General features: G+C 58.6%; 1 protein-coding gene across 1 annotated transcript; it reads right to left on the bottom strand.

Annotated features, from left to right (window-relative positions):
• Nucleotides 1-5863: 5863 nt before the first annotated feature.
• Nucleotides 5864-10286, bottom strand: PIM1 (Pim-1 proto-oncogene, serine/threonine kinase). The gene is made up of 6 exons (XM_037410642.1): nt 10007-10286; nt 9805-9911; nt 9658-9708; nt 8480-8846; nt 7598-7774; nt 5864-7271 (listed from the first exon to the last, which is right to left on the bottom strand). Exons 1-6 carry the CDS (start codon nt 10086-10088, stop codon nt 7114-7116), a joined length of 942 nt encoding a protein of 313 aa, XP_037266539.1. The 5' UTR covers nt 10089-10286; the 3' UTR covers nt 5864-7113.
• Nucleotides 10287-19098: the final 8812 nt, after the last annotated feature.

Genomic DNA, 19098 nt, shown 5'->3' with positions numbered 1-19098 from the left:
CATTCACGCTGCGGGGGGGAGACACGCCCAGCAAGTACCTGGGTGAAACCATCGGGAGAGGGCGGGGGGGGAAGGGGGTTAAACCACCCACAGGGCCGCGGGGGGGAGCTGGTGGACGGAGTCGTGCGCGGGGCGGGAGGGACACACTGGCTGGTGACGGGGCCCAGCGGGGTCCCCGTGGCACCCCGGGGTGGCTCTGCTGGCACCCATGGCTGTCATGGTCCCCTCAAGAATGTAAAGCCATTTGGGGCCATTTCCAGCTCCCAGCCGAGCCCTGGTGCCAGGTGTCCCCTCATAACGACACCCGGGGTGAGGGAGAAGCTGCCGTTATGGGGCATACCGTGAGGCGCAGGTGGTCACCACGGGAATAAACTGAGGAAAAACTTCACAAATATCAAAAAACCACAAACTTCCCTGGTGACGTGGGACCCTGCCAGCCCTCAGAGCACTGCCATTCCTCTCATGCCCTGAGAAGAAACACCATCGCAGGGGTGGCCAGCAGTGACAGGGCCTCGATGGCGGCGGGAATGGGCACAGAGGGACAGGGCCTGCTGTCACCAGCGTCCCCGCGCTGTGGGGACATGGTGACCTCCTGCTCCTGGGGGTAACGTGCGATGGCCTCGGTGAATTAGCAGCCGCCTCTCAGAGTCAGGCCGCCGGCAGGGCTGTGCCCCACGAGTCAGTTCGGCGCCTCAGTTTCCCCTGTTTGCAAAGGGCAGGGCAATGGCAGGAGGGAGCCAAGTGTCCCTCGGGGTGTCTCAGGCATTGGGGTCATCGGAAAAGGGATAATTATCACCCCCAGCTCAGCCTCCCGGCCAGGGTGGACATGCGGCTCTCGCCATCCCCTCAGGGTCAGGTCCCGGCTTGGCGGGATCATGGCTTCTGCCAAGCACTTGAGGAGAGGCTTGGAGAGCCTTTCTGGAGGCGGGAGGGTTGGGAGCACTCCAAAAAAAAGGAAGAAAAAATAAAAAGCAGGCACGTTTCTGTCAAACCAGGCTGGTTTGGGAGGACAGGGCTGACGGCAGAGGGCGGCACAGGCCCGACACTGGTGCCTCACGGCAGGGCCTGGCCTGGCACCTGGGTGCTTTGTCTTGACACAACCTGTTACTGCTCCTTCCCTCTCCAGCAGCTGCTCTCCAAGTACAGGGAGATATTTTGGGGGGCAGAGCGAGCCCAGGACCGTGGTAGCGCACCTAGTACCTCTGGCAGTGAGCCCAGGATCTCTGACAGCTTTCAATTCTGAACGAGAACGAAAGCCGAGAGAGAAGAATCAGTTCCTTTTCCCACCCTGAAGCTGAAGCGGAGAAAGGAAACTTAAGAGCTGGGAAAAATAGAGTATTTTTGAGGTAGCCAGCTGCAGGGAGATCACAGCCCTCCTGGTCAGGAGGTACTGTGTTGGACTAGCAAAGTTTCCAGAAAGTTGCTGGTCCATCCAGGGTGAAAAAAACACTCCTTCCACCCAGAATTAGAAACCTGTGGGCTACAAGGTGCAACAAACAGGGTTATCGCAGATCACTTCATCCCATAACATGACTGCAAACTCCACGAAATGGAAAGCATCCCACATCGAAGCGGGAGCCCTGGGTGTCAGCGTGAGGCTGAGCGCACCAGAGAATCTGTCCGTCTGTCCTCTCTTGGACACTCTTGGACGTCTGGACACTCTTGGCATCGGAGCATCCCTGCAAAGCCTCCTTTGGATGCCTGCTGTCCCCTCCGTCTAGGCAGGGTGGCCTGGCTTTGCTGTTCCCTCTCAGCCTGAGGCATAGATCCTCCTCAGAGTTTTTCCTCCCGCTTTTCCATGGCAATTCACACATCATCTCCCTATGCTTCATTTTATTGGCTTTATCAAAGACTTTGTTTGGAAACACCCTGCTAAAGCAACAGGAGAGTAACCCCTCCACCCTGGCAAGGGAGGGTGGCTCATTGTCTCTGCTCTGCCCACATCCTGCTCCTCTCCCCAAAAGAAAAGAACCAACACCCCCCCTCAGGGTGGGGGAAAGGGCTGAAATCCAAGTCCTTGGCACCCTGATTGCCCTCAGGTCTCAGCTGGCAGCAGCAGGAGCCCAAGAGGGCTAAACTGAACCAAATCTGTGTGCTTGGGGGGATCTACACCCATGTGCACATGCAGGGATGCTACAGTGAGCGATCTACTACTACGAGTAGTAGCCTGGCACTGAGATTACGGCTGCCGTGGCACGGTTGGCAGCGCGGGGGTGGTTTCCGTTGGGGTCGGTACCGACGGCTGAGGAGGCCCCACGCGTGTGCCGGGGGGCCCAGCCCTGCCTGCCCGTTTCGGGGAGGGAAGATGAAGTTTCAGTGAGGCTTGACCTGAAGTGACATTTTGCCGCTTCTGTTTTTCTCACAGCTTTTGCAGTGGGGTGAGATCTCCGTCCCTGCAACCTGCTCGCCCTTCAAATGCACACGCGTGCCTGTGTGTCATTTCAGGTTAACTGAAGTGGCTGCTTCAATTTGAAACAGGAGCTGTTGTTTCATTTTTGGGGTTGCTTAACCCCCTCCTAACTGTAATAAACACTGTGATTAAGGACACAAAAATATTACCCTGGAGGAAGAGGACCAAAAGCTTGGAAAAGGATGAAAGAAACACCCTGATTACCCCTTTTAAAAATATGTTTCTTTAGCTGAAGCTGCTAAATTTGACTCAACTTTACACACTGGAAAGGTTTTGCGGTTGTTTTTTTACAGTGAATAAAGTGGTTTTTTCCTCATAAAAACCCCCACCAACTCTCAGGGTGAGTGATGCAGTTTCGATGTGTCACGGAGGCAGGGTGAGCGCAGATCCTGCCCTCAGGAAGATCGGTGTAAACCCCAAAACATGAGACTGGTCTCAAGCAGGTCTCCAGGTGCCTGAAACCACCACCTGGCCCCCTTGCTGCTGCAGCGCAGCATGGGGTGTGATTTCAGAAGTTTGTTTCACCCCAAGTTCACTCTGAGAGGGACGTAAGGCTTCGGTCTTGGTTTCTGGAGAACCCCATCCCCTGCCTGGGGAACATGGGGGCATCGGGGGTTTGAAGCTAGGAGCTCCTCTGTGGCCAGTCCCAGCCCAAGGAGGGATGAGGCAGGGAAAGGCAGGCAAGCTTAAGCTCCACCACAAAAGATCTCCAGCGAGTTGGGTCACTGTGCCTCAGTTTCCCCACATGCCCCGTGGAGATAATGCTATTGCCACACAGGCTGTCGGCAAAGTGCTTGGAGACTGACTTCCACTGGGGAGCTGGAGCCATGGGACACCTGGTTTGCTGATAATTCACCTCGTCCTAAGGCAGGTGTTTAAAATAGCTCCTGTGACTCACTGTGCTGAGAAGGGCCCAAGGGTTTCAGGCACCGCCTCAGGGGCAGCTGGATGTTTTCCTTGCGAAGGGACACAGGGCAAGATGCCACCTCCAAGTCTCCAGCTCTTCAGGTCCCTGCAGTGAGCCTGGCCCCTGCTCCCCAGGTGGCTTTTCTCCTTGGTGCTCCTCTGCGTTTTTCCAACTGTGGCAGGCATTTGGCTGTTGCTCATCTCCCATTCCCAGAAAGGGACGTGGAAAATATAAATGTCCCTTTTGCTGTGGTTCCGGTCTCCCCTGGCCAGTCCCTTCTGCATCACCAAGCACCTTAGTCAGGGATGGATGTGTACAGGAAGCAGCAGGCGTGATGAGTGCCAGCCCTTTGCAAGTCTCTAGTGCTTCCAGAACAGGAGGTCCAATGGCCTGAAATCTCAACCTGGTCCTGCTTCATCATTTTTTTCTGCTTTCTGAATTGCAGGTGCTTCCCCTGTTGACACCAAACAGTTGTGGAAGGGAGGTGGGAGAGCAATGCTGGCTCTGATTCGCTTCCACTGGATAACTCCTGTGTCTTCATCCTATCATAGCTGACAGCCCCAAAGGGCCGTGAACATTCCCCCCCCCCCCCATTAAGGAGAAACAAGAAGTGAAAAGGCCTTTTCTTTTCCGCCAGTCCCTGTGCCACAACACAATGGAGATAGCATGGAGTGGAGCAACGTGCAGCCGATGCTGTGGCTGCTCATCTTCAAGTCTCCCATCGTGTCTACTGCGGTCCTTTCCCTGTGACAGAGCTTTTGGACATGAATCTGGTGGCTCTTGGCCTCGTGAAGGTTTTACTGCCCAGGAAGGCTGGTGCACAGTGATCAAACACGCACCGATCCTTTTCCAACACCCAAACTTAAGATGCATCCAGTTACCCTGGCAGGGCAAGATGGTACCTGGGCGGCGGGATCTTGCCGGGGGACACTAATGGCACTGTTCCCCCCTTGCAGCACAAGCCCAGTGGGTACAAAATCATCAACAACAGGCGGAAGCAAAGTGACTATCAGCAAGCCAGCCCCCATGCTGGACCTGGACGGCCTTTCTGTGGCGAGTTTTCTAAGAAACACCGCAGCAGTTGCAAGTGTTTACGGGAAGGGTGGGCCAAACTCAGCCTGCAGCCGGGACAGCCGCGATAGTGTTGCGATGGTGCTGGGGGCGGGGGGGGGGACACTACGGTGGCTGCCTGAGGGGCTCGGGCTTCTTGTGTTAGCAGGCAGCGTGACGGGGAGGTTTGCTTTCGTGTAAGAGCAGCTTCCCGGATGGTCCGGGGAAAAAGCGAGAGAGGAGGTTAAATACAAACCACATCTCAAAATAGGCCTAAACTTTGAAGGCGTTTGGAGCTGCGCTTCCTGCTTCTAGCAGCCTGAGGAAGAGACCAAAGATGCAGCTGAGTTAAAAAAAAAAAAAAAAAGAAAAAAAGAAAAAAGCAAAACAAACAGAGTTAACACTTTCTGCTGAAGGCAGAAGCTGTGGTGACACAGCACACCAGATCACAACACGAGGCTGGGACATGGCTCCAGGGCCCCTGTTCCCTTGGACAGCAACCCCACAGCTCGGAGAGCAGTGCTGGCAAGCCCGGGATGAACTGGGGAAAGGGAACATTTCCCAGGTATGGGGGTTTTAAACAAGAAAAGCCTAGGGCAAGGCAAGGCAAGGATGGTCCTGCTGTGTCAGATCTGACAGAGGGACGTGCAAAGTAACCTGCGGAGAGGGAAACATGCCCCTTCCTTAGAGCAGGCACAGTCCTAGTGTACACACAGCAGCAGGTGCTCTGTGAGGTCAAGCAGGAACAGGACTTCAAAATTCATCACACTAATTAAAAAAAAACAAAAAACAAAAACCCAAGCAAACAAAAAAATCCAAACCCACCACCCCCGAAGCCGAAGCACTGCAGAGCTGGGAAGTGGAGTTTGACAGTTTGGAGGGTAAAAGCTCAAGCAAAGCGTTACCGCTGCTGACTGATAGCGACCAACTTCTCGTAATCCGAAGATCGACTTCCTCTCACTCCGCGTTAGCTGCAGCGGAGCTGGAGGTGGGGACAGCCCACCGGTGGCTTTCTTCACCCACTAGCACCCAGCATGCAACACCCACTCTGTACCAACAGAGCTGGAGCAACAGGATCTGCCTTACCAAAATTTAATTTGGCTGACAACATCCGGTGTTTTGTAAGGTTGCTTTGATGTTTGTTTACTCGCCATCCCCAGCACATGCTCGGCACCAGCCTGCGGATGAATGGAAAAGAAAAGGGCTCCTCCACACCCCTTTGATCTCTCCCAGGAGACCTGCTAGGAGCAGTCGGTGCTGGAAACACCCTACGGTGCTGGAAACACCCTACGGAGGGACAGGTCCAGCCTTCCCTCTGGTGCTTTCGGCTGGCTGGTCCTGGTTAGTGCTGTTTGGCAAGCCTTTGGGTAGCACCTTTGGAGTTAGTCTCAGCTGGGGACAAACCAGCAATCCCCGCAGTAGCCATGGTGTGGTCACCGCTATCCCGCACCCTCAGAGCATCCTTCATCCCACCCCACAATAAAGGGACATCTCCATCACATCAAGTAGTTCATTTTTATTTAAAACCGCATAAAAAAAATAAGATTTCTGAATTCCCCTGTACAATATTAACTATTAACAAAAAACCCGCCGGCTACACACTTGGTTACATGTAAAGACACGACAGCGCGGACAGCCTGGGCCAGCTCCCCCCTCCCCAGCCCCAAACAAGACACCCGTGAGGAAAACCAAAACTCATCTGCAAACTGAGATCTGCACGTGGCAAGGAAACAACAGCAACCAGAAGTATGTACACAGACAGCTGGGGAGCAGGCAGCCACTCCTCACCTCCGCCAGACATCCGACAGAAACACTACGGGCCCAGGGACGGACACAGGACAGACACGGAGGGAAGACCCGAATAGAAAACTGGGGCGGGGGGGGGATCAGCAGCTGTAGAAGCAAGGCGTGGGTTGCAAACCCACATGAATTATTATAAATAAATAAATAAGTTATCCTACCGGCTAGAACTCTTCCTTTAAAAAACAAGAACAAATTCATGAAAAATAAATTAAAAACAAAAAACTGGAAGAAAAAAAAAAGGTAAAATGTTATAACTATTAACAACTGTACATCAAGCTTTGCTCCTATATAACTTTGTACACATTTACAGCTCTGTTGGTTTGCATTGTTTGTGCATTCGTGAGGGCACAAGGAAGCAAAGAACCCCAGAAAATCCACGCGAGATGGAGGCACAGAAGGCAAGGCATCGCCTGCTTGGCTCCCAGGTGTCTTCTGACCTGTTTTCTTTTTGAAAAGGGAAAGGGAACTATATACCCAGGCGAGTCTTGGAAAAGCAGCAATGTAGGAAAATTCAAGTATTTCCTCCAGCACAGCCCAGATTGTAACTGAAGGCACTCGGGCACGGTGACAGCAGAGAAGACACAGCCATTTGGCCACAGCACCTGCCCTCCCCCCAAGTAAGTTTTCCCCCGTTGAAGCTTTTCTCACAATAAGGTCTCCGATCTTCTCGCAGTCCCAAAAGACACTTGGAAGCCTCCGAATACAGAACCAAAACAACAAAAAACTTTACTGGCAAAGCATCAAATGAGACAGGGTCATTCAGATGGAAGTCCAGGACAGCTGGGTTGGATGGTGGCCACCAGCGCTTGCAAGACTGGGTTTCCAGCCCAACTCCAGGACAAGGTGTGCGTGTCCCCATTCGATGCTCTCCGGCTCAGTGCTGCGGTCATGAGGAGAAGCCCGGTGTTCTTTGCTTCTTGTGGCCAGGAGATGCGTGGAGCTGTTACTTGCCAGGCTCCTGGATCAAACTGTGCAGGTGGATCTCTGCCGTCTCCTGGGCCAGGTGGATGTCTTGCAGCCAGGAATGGTTGAAGATGTCTTCTAAAGACGGCCGGTCCGAGGGGCGCATGGACAAGCACCACCGGATGAGATGTTGGCACTCTGGGGGAAGAGAAAACAGAAACCACCGGTCACAGAAGGCTCCTGTCCACCTTGTACCGCTGTCTGCAGAGCCCAGGCCATGCTGGGTGTGCTCAGGGCTGCGCCCAAACCTCCCCATCGGTCATCCATTATGGAGCAGAGGATGGCAGGACATGTGCCACCTCCTCCAGCTAACCATGGGAGGGAAAATCAAGCTCCTTGCGCCACCTCCTCCAGCTAACCACGGAGACGAACCTCCCCCATACCGTAAGAGCGGGATGCTCACGTGCCTGGTGCCATCTCCCAAAACCTGTTATCCCCCCTGCACTGCGAAGCAAGGTACTCACCCAGAGAGATCCGCCGCCGGAAAAAGAGCTGGCCCCGGATGATGTCCTCGTCCTGCTCAAAGGGGACGTCCCCACAGACCATGTCGTAGAGCAGAACGCCCAGGGACCAGATCGTCGCCGGGCGGCCGTGGTAGCGGTGGTAGCGGACCCACTCCGGCGGACTGTACACCCGTGTTCCTATGGGATACAGGCAGAGCTCATCAGGCAGATGCTGCCTGCTCCCAGACCCTCGCCTGAGCATCCCCAGGGATGCAGGGGCAGCACTGGGGGGGGGGGACGGACACACGGTGTGACCCGCCGCCCCCTCGCCAGCACGTGACTCTTGTTTACAAACTTTGGGTTGTGAAATAAAGCCAACGGTGCCGGAAGAGGGCAGCACGGGGCCGGGAAAGGCCGACCGTTACATGCAAAAAAAAAAAAAAAAGAAAACCCCACGGGTGGGGAAAAACCACGCCTACCCCCCTCCCCGTCTTGGCCAAAAAAACCCAATAATAATAATAATAATAATTTAAAAAAATAAGCCAAGGCAAACAAGGGGAGCAGAGCAGCCCAAGCCTTTCCGTGCCGGCAACCAAACCAGCCAGCGCACGGGTTTTGCAAGCCCCCCACCCCGCCCCATCCCGCTACCCCCATGGGTGTTTGTTTTTGTCTGCCTGGCTCCCCCCACCCCAGCCCGGGGCAGGGTGGGTGGCTGAGGCTGTGGCAGGGCCAGGAGTCGGCTCCCGTTTCACAACATCCGCCCCAGCCAAAAAGCAACTTGGCAGCAGCTCAATAATTAATCCACACACACACCCCCAGCAAAGGGGGGATCCTCCAAGTGCCTGGCCAGGCTGGGCTGTGCAATGCCCGGTACCAGGAGCATCCCCCCGGGTGTGGGCTCACCGTCAAATTCGGTGTAGACCGTGTCCTTGAGGAAGGTGCCGGAACCAAAGTCGATGAGCTTGAGCTCGCCGGTGGAGAGGTCGACGATGATGTTCTCGTCCTTGATGTCACGGTGCAGGACACCGCAGCTGTGGCAGTGCCGCACGGCCTCCAGCACCTGGCGGAAAAGCCCCCGCGCCAGCTCCTCGGACAAGGACCCCCTCTCGGTGATGAAATCGAACAGGTCCTGGGACACCTCCGGCCGCTCCAGGACCAGCACAAAGCTGTCGGGCAGCTCAAACCAGTCCAGGAGGTGGATGACGCCGCGGAACCCGGAGCCCACCTTGTTCAGCAGCACGATCTCCAGTGGCACACGAGTGCCGTTGGGCTGTGGAGGGACCACAATGCAGTCAGTGGGGCTGATGCTGCGCCTGGGGTCTGGTACCCCCTGCCTGAGGTGCTCCAGTGACCCACTGCCCGGCCCCACTGGAGCCTGGGCATCCCCCCCTGCCAAGGGGACGTCCCAATGTCCCCCTGCCCGGCCCCACCAGTGCCTGGACATCCCCCCTGCCAAGGGGATGCTCCAGTACCCCACTGCCCAGCCCCACCAGAGCCTGGGCAACCCCCCTGCCCAGCCCCACCGGTACAGGGCATGCCCCCTGCTCAGGGGATACTCCGGTGCCCCCCTGCCCAGCCCCACCAGTGCCTGGGCAACCCACCTGCCCAGCCCCACCAGGTACTGGGCATCCCCCCGCCCAGGGGATGCTCCGATGCACCCCTGCTTGGCCCCACCAGCACCTGGGCATCCCCTCCGCCCAGGGGACGCTCCGGTGCCCCCTGCCCAGCCCCACCAGCGCTTGAGCATCCCTCCTGCCCAAGGGATGCTCCTATGCCCCACTGCCCGGCCCCACTGGTGCCTGGGCAACCCCCTGCCCGGCCCCACCGGTGCCCGGGCATCCCCCCTGCCCAGGGGACGCTCCGGTGCCCCCCGCCCGGCCCCAGGGCATCCCCCCTGCCCAGGGGACGCTCCGGTGCCCCCCGCCCGGCCCCAGGGCATCCCCCCGCGCGTGATGCTCCGCGTCCCAATAACCCCACAACCGTTGCCCCCGCGCCATGTCCCGGTTTCCACCCTCCCGGGCCTCGGTTTATCCCCCCCGCCCGTGATGTCCCGGTTTCTCCCGGTGGCCCCGGTCACTCACCAGCTCGCCCCACTGGGAGATGCGTTCCCGGGCCACGTGTTTGATGGCCACCTGCAAGCCAAGGGGAGCGGCGGGCTGAGCACGCCGCCCGCCGCGCCGGCTCCCCTCCTCCTCCTCCTCCGCCCCGCCGCCAGCCCCGCCACTTACCGGGGTGCTGTCTGAAAGGCGGATACCCGAGTACACCGAGCCGAAGCCGCCGCTCCCCAGCAGCGGGCCCACCTGGTAGAGCTTCTCTAACGGCTCCTTCTCCTTTCCTGCGGACGAGACCCGGCCGTCAACGCTCCGCCCGGGGCCCCAACCGTCCCCCAACCGAACCGCGCCGAGCCGAACCGGGCCGTAGCTCTCCTACCTGGCTGTAGTTTGGCGGCGTGCAGCTCCCCGCCGGGCCCCGAACGTAAATGGGCCAACGAGTTAATTTTCGAGAGCAGCATCCCGGCCCCCGCGCCCGGTATCGGGGCCGGTCCCGGCACCTCCCGAGCCGGACCGGGCACCGGCGGCTCGGGGCCGGCTCCCGGGCTGCCGAGCAGCGGCGGGCGGGCGGGGGAGCCCGGGAAGCAGGCGGCGGTTTGCCGGCAGCTGGGCGGGTGGGGAGCGGCCGCGGCGCGGCTGCTCCGCGCTCTGCCGGGCTCCCGTATGGCGCGGCCGCCCCGCGCCGGCCCCGGGAGTAGCAGCAGCCGGAGGCGGGTCCGGTGGAGCCAGGGGGCGGCGCTGAGGCAGCAGGCCCAGCCGCACCGGCCCGCCCAGCGCCGCCACAGCCAATAGTACGAGAGGCGGGCGGGGGGCTGCCCGCGCCGCGCCACGACGTGGCGGGAAGGAAAAGGCGCCAAAGGCGCCCGGGGGGCGTGGGGCGGCATCCCCCCGGCGAGAGCAGGGACGCGAAGAGCGAGCGGCGCGCCTAGAGCTGCAGCTGCGACTCGCGCTGCCACCGGTTACCCGGTTCTGAGCGCGCGTCCCGCCGCGTTCCCCGGTTGCCACGGCATCGGTGGAACTCGCGCTTGTTCGTTAAGCGCGCGCAAGAATGGCGGGGGGTAACGCCCACCCGAAAACGCGTTGTGAGGGGCTGCGTGGGGCTCGGCCCGACCGCAGCGGGGTCGGCTCGCCGGGCCGGGGCCGCCTGAACGCTCTCCCGGGGCGGCCGCAGCGTCCCCGCGGCCGGGCCGGCGCATCCCAGCCGGGTGGGAGCGGCGGAGCTCTTCCTCCTCCTGCAGCCCCGCGAAAACCCCAACGGTCTTAAACTTCGTCTTCACTTTAATATTTTTTCCTGCAGCCTCACAACTTCCTGGCGGTGCTCGGCACCCCCCAGACCCCATCTCGCCCCGTGCTGCCGTTACTTCATCACGGCCAAACCGGTGTCTGAACTTTTCCCTTTTCTAGTCAAAGCAGCAATTCCAGCTGAGGACTCTTGACCAACAACCCTTTTTTGAAAAAAATCCACACACCCCCCACCCCGACTCTTTCTTTTTTCCGCAGAAGTCGCTGGCTGAGATGCTTTCCCGAGTTCCAGAGATAAGATAAATAATTTACTGGATGGAGGTCTCTGATTACTCAGTCTATTAGCATTTAGAGCAAAGAGCTCCAGCCACCAGGAGCTGAATTATTCCAGACGAAGCCCATCTGGGCTCCCGAGTGAGACCGAGGAGTTCCCAGCATCCCACACATACTTGTGGGATGAATTGCTTGAAATCGAATGGGGCTTACTGGAAATGCTGGTGAGCTCCCGGCTTCTTTAGTATTTCTTTTTTTATATATATAAAAATAATAAAACATAACCCAAATGCAACCCCCAAAGTGGACTACAGAGTTGTGGCTCAGCTGTCGTGCCGGCCGGGAAGGGTTCAGCACCACCGGGAAGGGTTCAGCATCACCGGGAAGGGTTCAGCACCACCGGGAAGGGTTCACCTCCACTGTTGCCTCTGTTATATTTACGGAGAACATGGCACATCCTTTTTCAGGGGCTGAGACAGCTAAAACCTGGAAAACCTACACAGATTTTTACCCAGAAGATGACATTTTTTATTTGAGGAAAAGTGTGGAGAACTTGACGCAGCAGGCTTCATGCTTTTTTTTTTTTTTGTGCCTTTTTTTTTTTTTTAATATATTATTGTTGTTATTTGGAGTGATGCAAGCTGAGGGTGGAGGAGAGGGGCAGGCAGCGCCTTTCTCCTGCCTTATTGCCACCCGACGCCTGGGCATATTCGGGACAACTGGTTCTGCCAGTCGGTGCTCAGCCGTGGGACGAGGTGACTTAGCATCTGGCCCCAAACTCATTATCAAATGCTTTGCCGGGATGATGAAAGGTACCGGAGGGGCTGCCCTGGAAACCCTGGCTCTTTATTGACAAACAAAGCTCACCCCGGGAGTGGCAGGGCTTTCCTGGGGGCTGCCTTCCCCTGACCTCCGTGGGAGGTGCAGCCTCCTTCCTCACTCTGCCCAAACCTGCTAATTAGTGTCGAAGGGAGCAGCGTGTCTTGCAACTCGGATGATCTGGGGCCAAATCATCCTTGTGCGTAAACCTGTCCAACTGCTAATTTCCCCAGGGGACTGAGTCAGCGGCTGCCTCTTCCTGCCAGCGTGAAGGGGTTGTATCCCCTCTGGGTTGGGGAAACCCCCCCATCTTGGAGGCGATGGGGAGACATTTCTCCATGCCCTGGCTGTGCAGAGCAGGGATGTGACCCTGTTTCCCGGCTGTATCCATCTCTTCCCAGAATAACCCACCCGGGTGCATCCCTGTTCCCCAGATGACCCCAAACCAGGACTAGGAGCCACCTTTTCCCCCCAGGCCCATCCCACGTACTCACCTTTCCCCTGCCAGCCCGGGCGAGGCCATTGGCATGTGTCAGACATTCAAGCTAACATGAAACAAACCCCATCCTGCTTGCTACCCACTTCACCCTCGTCTGTAGGCATCACTGCTTTTCCCAGCCCTCTTCCTGCGGGATGAAAGCCGCCGAGGATGGCAGGGGCAGGAAAGCAGCCCACCTTTTCTAGCACACCTTGCGCTTCCACGGACACATGGATGTCCAAGCGGGACTGCGGGTCCTGCCCCAACCAGGCGGCAACATCCCTGGCCCAGGCTGCCTCTTTCCACCCCTGGGTCAAACCCAATGCTTGATGTGAGCCCCTGGGGAAGCGGTTTGCAGCTCAGAGGAGATTGCACAGGGCTTGCAAAGAGGAAAAACCCAAGCAGAACCATGCCTGGAGAGATGCAGGACCCCAGGGTGGCACATGGAACTGGTGGCAGGTCTGTGAGAGAGGAGCTCCCAGCAGACATCGAAAGATCAGCTCTCAGCCCTGCAAACAATCCCGGCAGCTTTCGGGCTCTTCAGCGGCATTCCAGTCTAACCGGGGCTGCCTTGCATGATAATCAGGCTTAATTACTGCTTTATCGCTTGATTGCTGTGCTGGGCCCTTGGAGCTGCAGTGTTGCTTTCGCAGTTTACTTTTTGTATTTCCTCCCCCTCGCCTTCCCTGCCAGCACAATTAGCAAATAGGTGAAAATGGGGAGGGCCAAGCTGATACCCAAGGGGGAGAGAGGGGGGACTTGCTGCTCAGGGGTCCCTGGGGTGGAGAGGCAGCAGATTTGTAGCCAGTGGAGGGTTAAAACTGAGGTTTCCACCGGTGTCTTGCAGACAAAATAGCAAGGTCAATGCCAAACCAGGAGTGCAACCCCATATCAGCTCCACGAGCGTCCCCCTTCCGGAGGGGACAGCATCCCTGGAGGAGGGAGGGGAGGACTGTGGGGCGATTAAAGCCGTGACACAGAAAGGCCGTGGTTTTCCTAGCATGAGCTTTGAGTCATTGCGTGACCTTGGCTGCGTCTGCCCGTGGCTCCCTCCGCTTGGGCTCAGTTGCCCGCAGAACCGGCTGGCCCAGGGCGTGGGGCGAAGCAGTGGCACAGACCTGCTGGTCCTTGGGGAAAGCGTGAAACCTTCCTCAGTCAGGCCAGCAAAGATGCTCCCGCCTACGCGCAGTGAGCAATCCTCAGCCACACCGGCGAGGAAGCAGGCGCTGCCCTCGGCCAGGCAGTGGGTGCTGCGGTAGGGACACCCCCAACGTGCCATCGCCTGCTCGAAGTCACCTCTACACCAGCGAGGAGGTGCCCTCGTGTCTCACTGGTGACTTTGGAAGTGCGATAAATGTCTGTGTCTCCCCCAGCATCACTGCGGTGCAGGTGATGGGCATTGCGCTGCAGGATGCGGCCAGTCCTGGGGTGCACAGAGGCTCCTGGGGGGCTGCGGAGGGGCTGGGCTCTGCCTGCAGCTGTGGGTTGGGATCATGGGTGCCAAGAGCCAGTGCAGCCACAGGGTGCTGGCTGGGTGCTGCTTCCCCTCCCGCCCCATCCTCTGGGTCCCAGGGGTCCCCCCAGACCCAGGTGAGACCCCAAGGCAGCGGTGACAGCTTGGGAACGCACATCCCACGCTGGTGCTGGAGTCACCCGAGGACAGGGAGGAGAAAGATCCTTGCTGGTGTGCTGGAGCACCCCAAAACCCCTCTAAACCAGCACCCTGGCCTTTGGGTGCCAATCCCTGCCAGCTCAGGAAGGTGATGGGGCCCGCAAACGGGGCAGGAGATGCAGGGACCCATCCTGCTCCCTGGGAGGAGCAGATGTGGGGATTTCTTCTTATGAATTTGAATATTTTATTTATTTTTTTTGTTGTACGCTGGCTTTTAGCGCGGGCTTTTGGGAGAGGTGTGCGCGGAGGCGGCAGCATGGCTAATCTGCTTTGTGAATGGAGCCACACGGGGGGCGGCCGAGGGGATCGGGGAGGTGGAGGGAGCCACATATTTGGGATTCCTTCATCTGGGTGGGCTCCTTCTCCCCAGACTCTCAGGATGTGGGAAATGGAAGATGAAAGGAGCTGCATTTCCAGCCTCTCGGGTTACAATGTCTAAAGCAGAAAAGGGTGGTCGGGGAAAAAAAAAAAAAAAAAAAAAAAAAAAAAATGGGAGGGCGGGCGGGGGGTGGGTGGGGAATGGGATGCTACAGGGAAACCTGGGTTGGGAAATGGCCCGGCTAGGTTGGGGCAGGGAAGGGGGCGGCTGGGGCCGAGCCGCTCGTGTTTCACATCACGTCAGGGCTGAGGAATTTCCTCTGCTCTGGGGGTGCCTCGCCGAGAAAAAGGGGGAGGCTTTAAGGTTAGCCGGGGCTGAATAATAGCCAAGAGGCGAGGGATTAAAAGTGTTACCCAGGGGCTGCTGTTTACAAGCAAACCCTTTTGCTCTGCAAGAGGGGAAAGAGGGATACCTCGGGGTGACGGTGGGGACCCTGGGCCACGCATCGCCCGCATCCCTTCCCCGGTGGGCGCAGCGGGGCGGCTGCCCCCGGCCCTTGGCTGGTTTCCTCCCTGACAGCCCCTCTGCAGTGAGGTCCCTGGATCATCCCTGTGCATAGGCAGGAAAATCCGCTTTTCCAAGAGCGTTTGTGCTACCTGCTGGGCTGCCCTGGGAAAGGGACAGGGAGAGGGGGCACAAGCAGCGGGAAGGGGGCAGCCGGAGAGACAGGGCTCTGTGCGGGGGGCCTCCAGACCTGGGCATCTCCTGGCATCATCCCACCACCTCCTGAGCCGAAGTCCAGGTTCTGCCCCAAAACACCTCATTTTCATTTCCCCTTTATTGCTGTTTCAGGTGATGCAAGGTCAAGGTGAGGAGGTGGGGAAGGAAATGCATTTCTCCTGCGTTATTCCCTGTTATCCCCCATCTCTGATAGGACAGCTGGGAAAGGACCATCACAGGGTGCAAATGCAGCCCCCAGGCTGGGCCAAGGGATGCTGCAGGATCCAACCTGGCTGCCCACCCTGGGATGGCAGAGATGCCGGCACATGCTGTGGGCAACCAGGCTTCACTTCCAGGGAGTGTGCGCTAGGGACAGGCTGTCCTCCCTGATTTAGCCCAGGGAAACTGAGGCACGAGCAGGCTATGGAGCCCCTGTGAGGCTGGAGGGGGGAGGTGGGCTTATTCTGCCCCAAAAAGGGGATGAAAAGGCAAAAACTGGTTTGCAAACCAGGGAAGGTGCAGATGGGATCAGCCCAAGTGCTGCTCGTGAGCGGGTGCACCTGCACCGTTGGCTGTGCCGGGGGAGACACTGCACCCAGGCAGGCACCTGACCGTGCCTGGGGACACAGGATCTGGCCTGGGGACCAGCACCATGGGCTGGCATCGCTTGGGGAGACAAAATATACCTATATGCAAAGCTCAGGCTGACTGCACACCCCCAGCCTGGGCTAGCATCACAGGTTTCTTTCTGCAGAGCGTTTGCATGAGAAAAGCACTTTTTAAAGGTTATAAAAATGATTTTGGTGGCTGATGGGGGACCCGAGGGTGTCTGGCTCTCCTCTTCCCCCTCCGCCCTGCAAAGCCCTGCCTATTCCCAGGTACATTCCTGGCATTGCTCCAGCCCCGGGAGTGCAGGGAGGGCGCTGACCCCCTGAGCATGGGAAAAATGTCTGTCTGCGTGCGGGAAAGGAGGTGCAAATAGTGTGGGGTGAGGAGGTCAGCCGGGAAATCCCTTTCATCTTTTCCCGGGCCTTTAGCCGACACGCGGCCGAGGAGCGCGTGGAGCGAGCAGGAGAGGGTTTTGTCTGCGCCTGGAAAAGGGAAGACTCCCAGGAAGCTGGATGCTGTTTCCAAGCTGGCGGAGGCTGAGTCGCCGCGTGGGGTGGACAGTGCAGAGATGGCACGGATGGGTCACAGCGGTGACCCCTAGGATAGGTGATGGGCAATTAGGTTTGGCCTTCATCCCTGTGCGCAGGGGACCTCCCACATGCCAGGGCGATGGGGACGAAGGGGCACTGTCCCCCACGATGGCCACAGCATGCAGGGACTGGCTATTGGTGCTGGTGGCTCAGCCCCACTGGGGACGCGATGGTTCCTGGGTACCAGTCACTGCCCCATCATCAGCCCAGGGGGTTCTGGCTGCCAGACGGAGCCGGGCCAGGGTGCTGCTCACAGCCTGGAGAAATCCTGGTGGAAACCCAGCCCCGTACCAGTGAGGGCAGCAGCCTGCAGACTGGACTCTTCCCTCACTGGGTACGGAGGTTCGGAGCAGCCCTGGTGCAAAGGCTGGGCCTGATGCTGCACCTGGGCTGCCAGGACAGGCACAGGTCTCTTGGCAAGAGCATAATAAAGGCAGATCTCACCCTCCCTGTCTGCTTGGCAAAAAAATCCTGAGTGGAGGAGGTGGGGTAACCCCTGAGGAGCCCAGGAGATGTGGGGCCATCCCCTCCTCTGCCACAGACCCCCTGTATGCCCTCGATCTGATCCCTCCATCTCGTTATCCCACCTGGACTATAATAAACCCCTCCCTGTGCTTGAACCCCAGCATCACCCTCCCAGCACCCCCGGAGGAGTGCTGGCCTGTCCTCTCCTGCGCTTGTTGGTCAAAGGAGGAGTCCCAGTGCAACCCTGCCCCACGCCGAGCCGGATCCAGCCTGGTTTCCAGGAATCGGGGCTGGGGCAGGTGGCTGTGGGTGACAGCTGGTGCCTTGGGTGGCACCCACTTGTCCTAATGTGCTTGGGTCCTGATGCACCCATTTCCTTTTAGGAAAACGCATGCATTTTTTCCTGCAAAAACCTTGCATCCAGGTCCTGATGCGCCCAGGTCCTGCTGCTTCATGGGACTCCGGCTCTCCCCAGGGTTTTCCATCACCTCTCCCTGGCTGCGCTGCGGGGTGAGGGCTTCTCCTGCCTGTACAAAGCAGATGGTAAAACACAGACTAACGAGATCAGAGATTAATCTCCACTTTGCTTCCAAATCGCATAATCATGTAAATATTCTCAGTATCGGGGTGGAGCAGGCTCCAGGCTGCTCCCTCCTGGGCCACTTTGCATGTGGGATGGTGGCAGGGGGTCAGATCCTGCCCTGATGCTGCTCTGGGGCCCTGTTAGTTCCAGAGACTGCCCAGTGTCCTGCTGGTGTGCAGGCCTCCAGGACCGTGTCTGGCAGGAGGTGGTGGGAGAGGCCCCCGGTGTGTGGGAGCAGCAGCTCCCCATCGCACCCCCTTGCTCCGCCGCGTCCCGGTTTGACCTCACACCGGGGTTACCCGCCTTGTGCCCAGGCAACCCAGCAGGAAACACGTCCCTGAGCACCCTCCCAAGCCCAGGAGCAAACCCAGCCCAGTGACTCCCAGTTCCCACCAGTAAAGGGCATTGGGGTGGAACTGGGGAGTTGCCAATGTGTGATGCCACTCCGCACCCTGCACGAGAGCCAGGCGGCGTCAGCACCGGCCGCCGCTGCCCCAGCACCGCAGCCAGCTTTAATGGGAGAGGAAAAGGGGGGGAATCTCACGTTTTGGGTGACACGTGTGGCTGGTGGCCCCAAATTCCTGCGCGGCCAGCGGCACAGCCCCATTATCAGCACGCCGGGGCTGTTTGCTGGAAAAGGGCGGCAGCGGGGCTGGGTGACCCCACACTTCCTTCCTTTCCTGGAAGCCACTTGCTCCAAGCATGACGCTCGTGCTCCGATAACCGGCTGCTTTCACAACACACCAGCAAGCGCGGGGCCGGGTTCACTCCCCGCTCCGCCGCTGTCCTTCCTGCCTGCCTTGCATCGCTCCCTGGGCACCTGCTTGCCCTGCCTCAGTTTCCCCTCTCCGTAGAGGTGGAACCACAGCCCCAAGTGCTGCAAACCCCAGCTGCTTACAAGAAGGGTGAGAGCAGAGCGTGGATATGTTTCACTGTGAGGTGCAACAAAGTGCGTTGGGTCTCAGCCTCACTCCCCCTCCATCCAGCCACCTCAGTAGCGAGGGCTGGGCTGGAAACTCCCCTTTGCAAAACCTGGAGCGGAGGAGCAAGGAGAAGCGGGGGTCCTGCATCTCCCAAGAAAGGGCTGGTGGGGCCAGGGATGCTGAACCACACTGGCCCCCTGTCCCACAAGGCAAACGTAGGACCTCAGTGCAAGATGGCACCAGAATGGACCGGGGACGCCTTGGTCCCCTTGTGCCCAGGACAGAGCAGCTGGTGGCCCTTGTTTGCACCGAGGGGCTGAGCAATCCCGGCGGGGGAAATGGCAGGCAGGGTCCTGCCTGAGTCAGGCAGCGTAAAGCCCGGGTGCGTACCTGCTGCGGTCCCCTCCCTGCGTGGCGGCAGGTCCCTGCACGCCGCAGAAGCCACTGCCGCAGGTCAGGGAGGGACAGGCGAGCCTGGCTGAGGGGGAAACTGAGGCAGCAAGAGGATCCTGAATCCTGCTGGCAGGGGACCCAGCAGCCCTGGCTGCGTGCTGAGCACTGGTTTGCAGCTCCTGGGGCTGCTTGGAGCCAGGCTGGTGTTAACAGGGTTCAGCCCTGGGGCTTGAGGACCCAGCAAGGGTTGGGGGCTGGGTGGTCAGATCACCCAAAACCCCGTTGGGATCCACTCCATTGCCCGCAGCCCTGCTCCGTGCAAAGAGCAAGGCATCCCCAGGGGATCGCCATTCCCTGGGACACCCAGCTGAGGGTCAGTGGCCAG

The sequence above is a fragment of the Falco rusticolus genome, chromosome 17 (genome assembly GCF_015220075.1).
Source record: "Falco rusticolus isolate bFalRus1 chromosome 17, bFalRus1.pri, whole genome shotgun sequence".
NCBI classification, from domain to species: Eukaryota; Metazoa; Chordata; class Aves; order Falconiformes; family Falconidae; genus Falco; species Falco rusticolus.
This window is presented reverse-complemented; position numbering and strand designations above follow the sequence as displayed.

What these genes read in the sequence shown, in the direction of transcription:
- PIM1 (XM_037410642.1), bottom strand. Translation starts at nt 10,088, where the DNA reads ATGCTGCTCTCGAAAATTAACTCGTTGGCCCATTTACGTTCGGGGCCC. An exon ending in GCCTTTCAGACAGCACCCCG is followed by an intron (nt 9,709 to 9,804) that starts GTAAGTGGCGGG and finishes CTTGGCTTGCAG; the next exon opens with GTGGCCATCAAACACGTGGC. An exon ending in GGTCTACACCGAATTTGACG is followed by an intron (nt 7,775 to 8,479) that starts GTGAGCCCACAC and finishes TGTATCCCATAG; the next exon opens with GAACACGGGTGTACAGTCCG.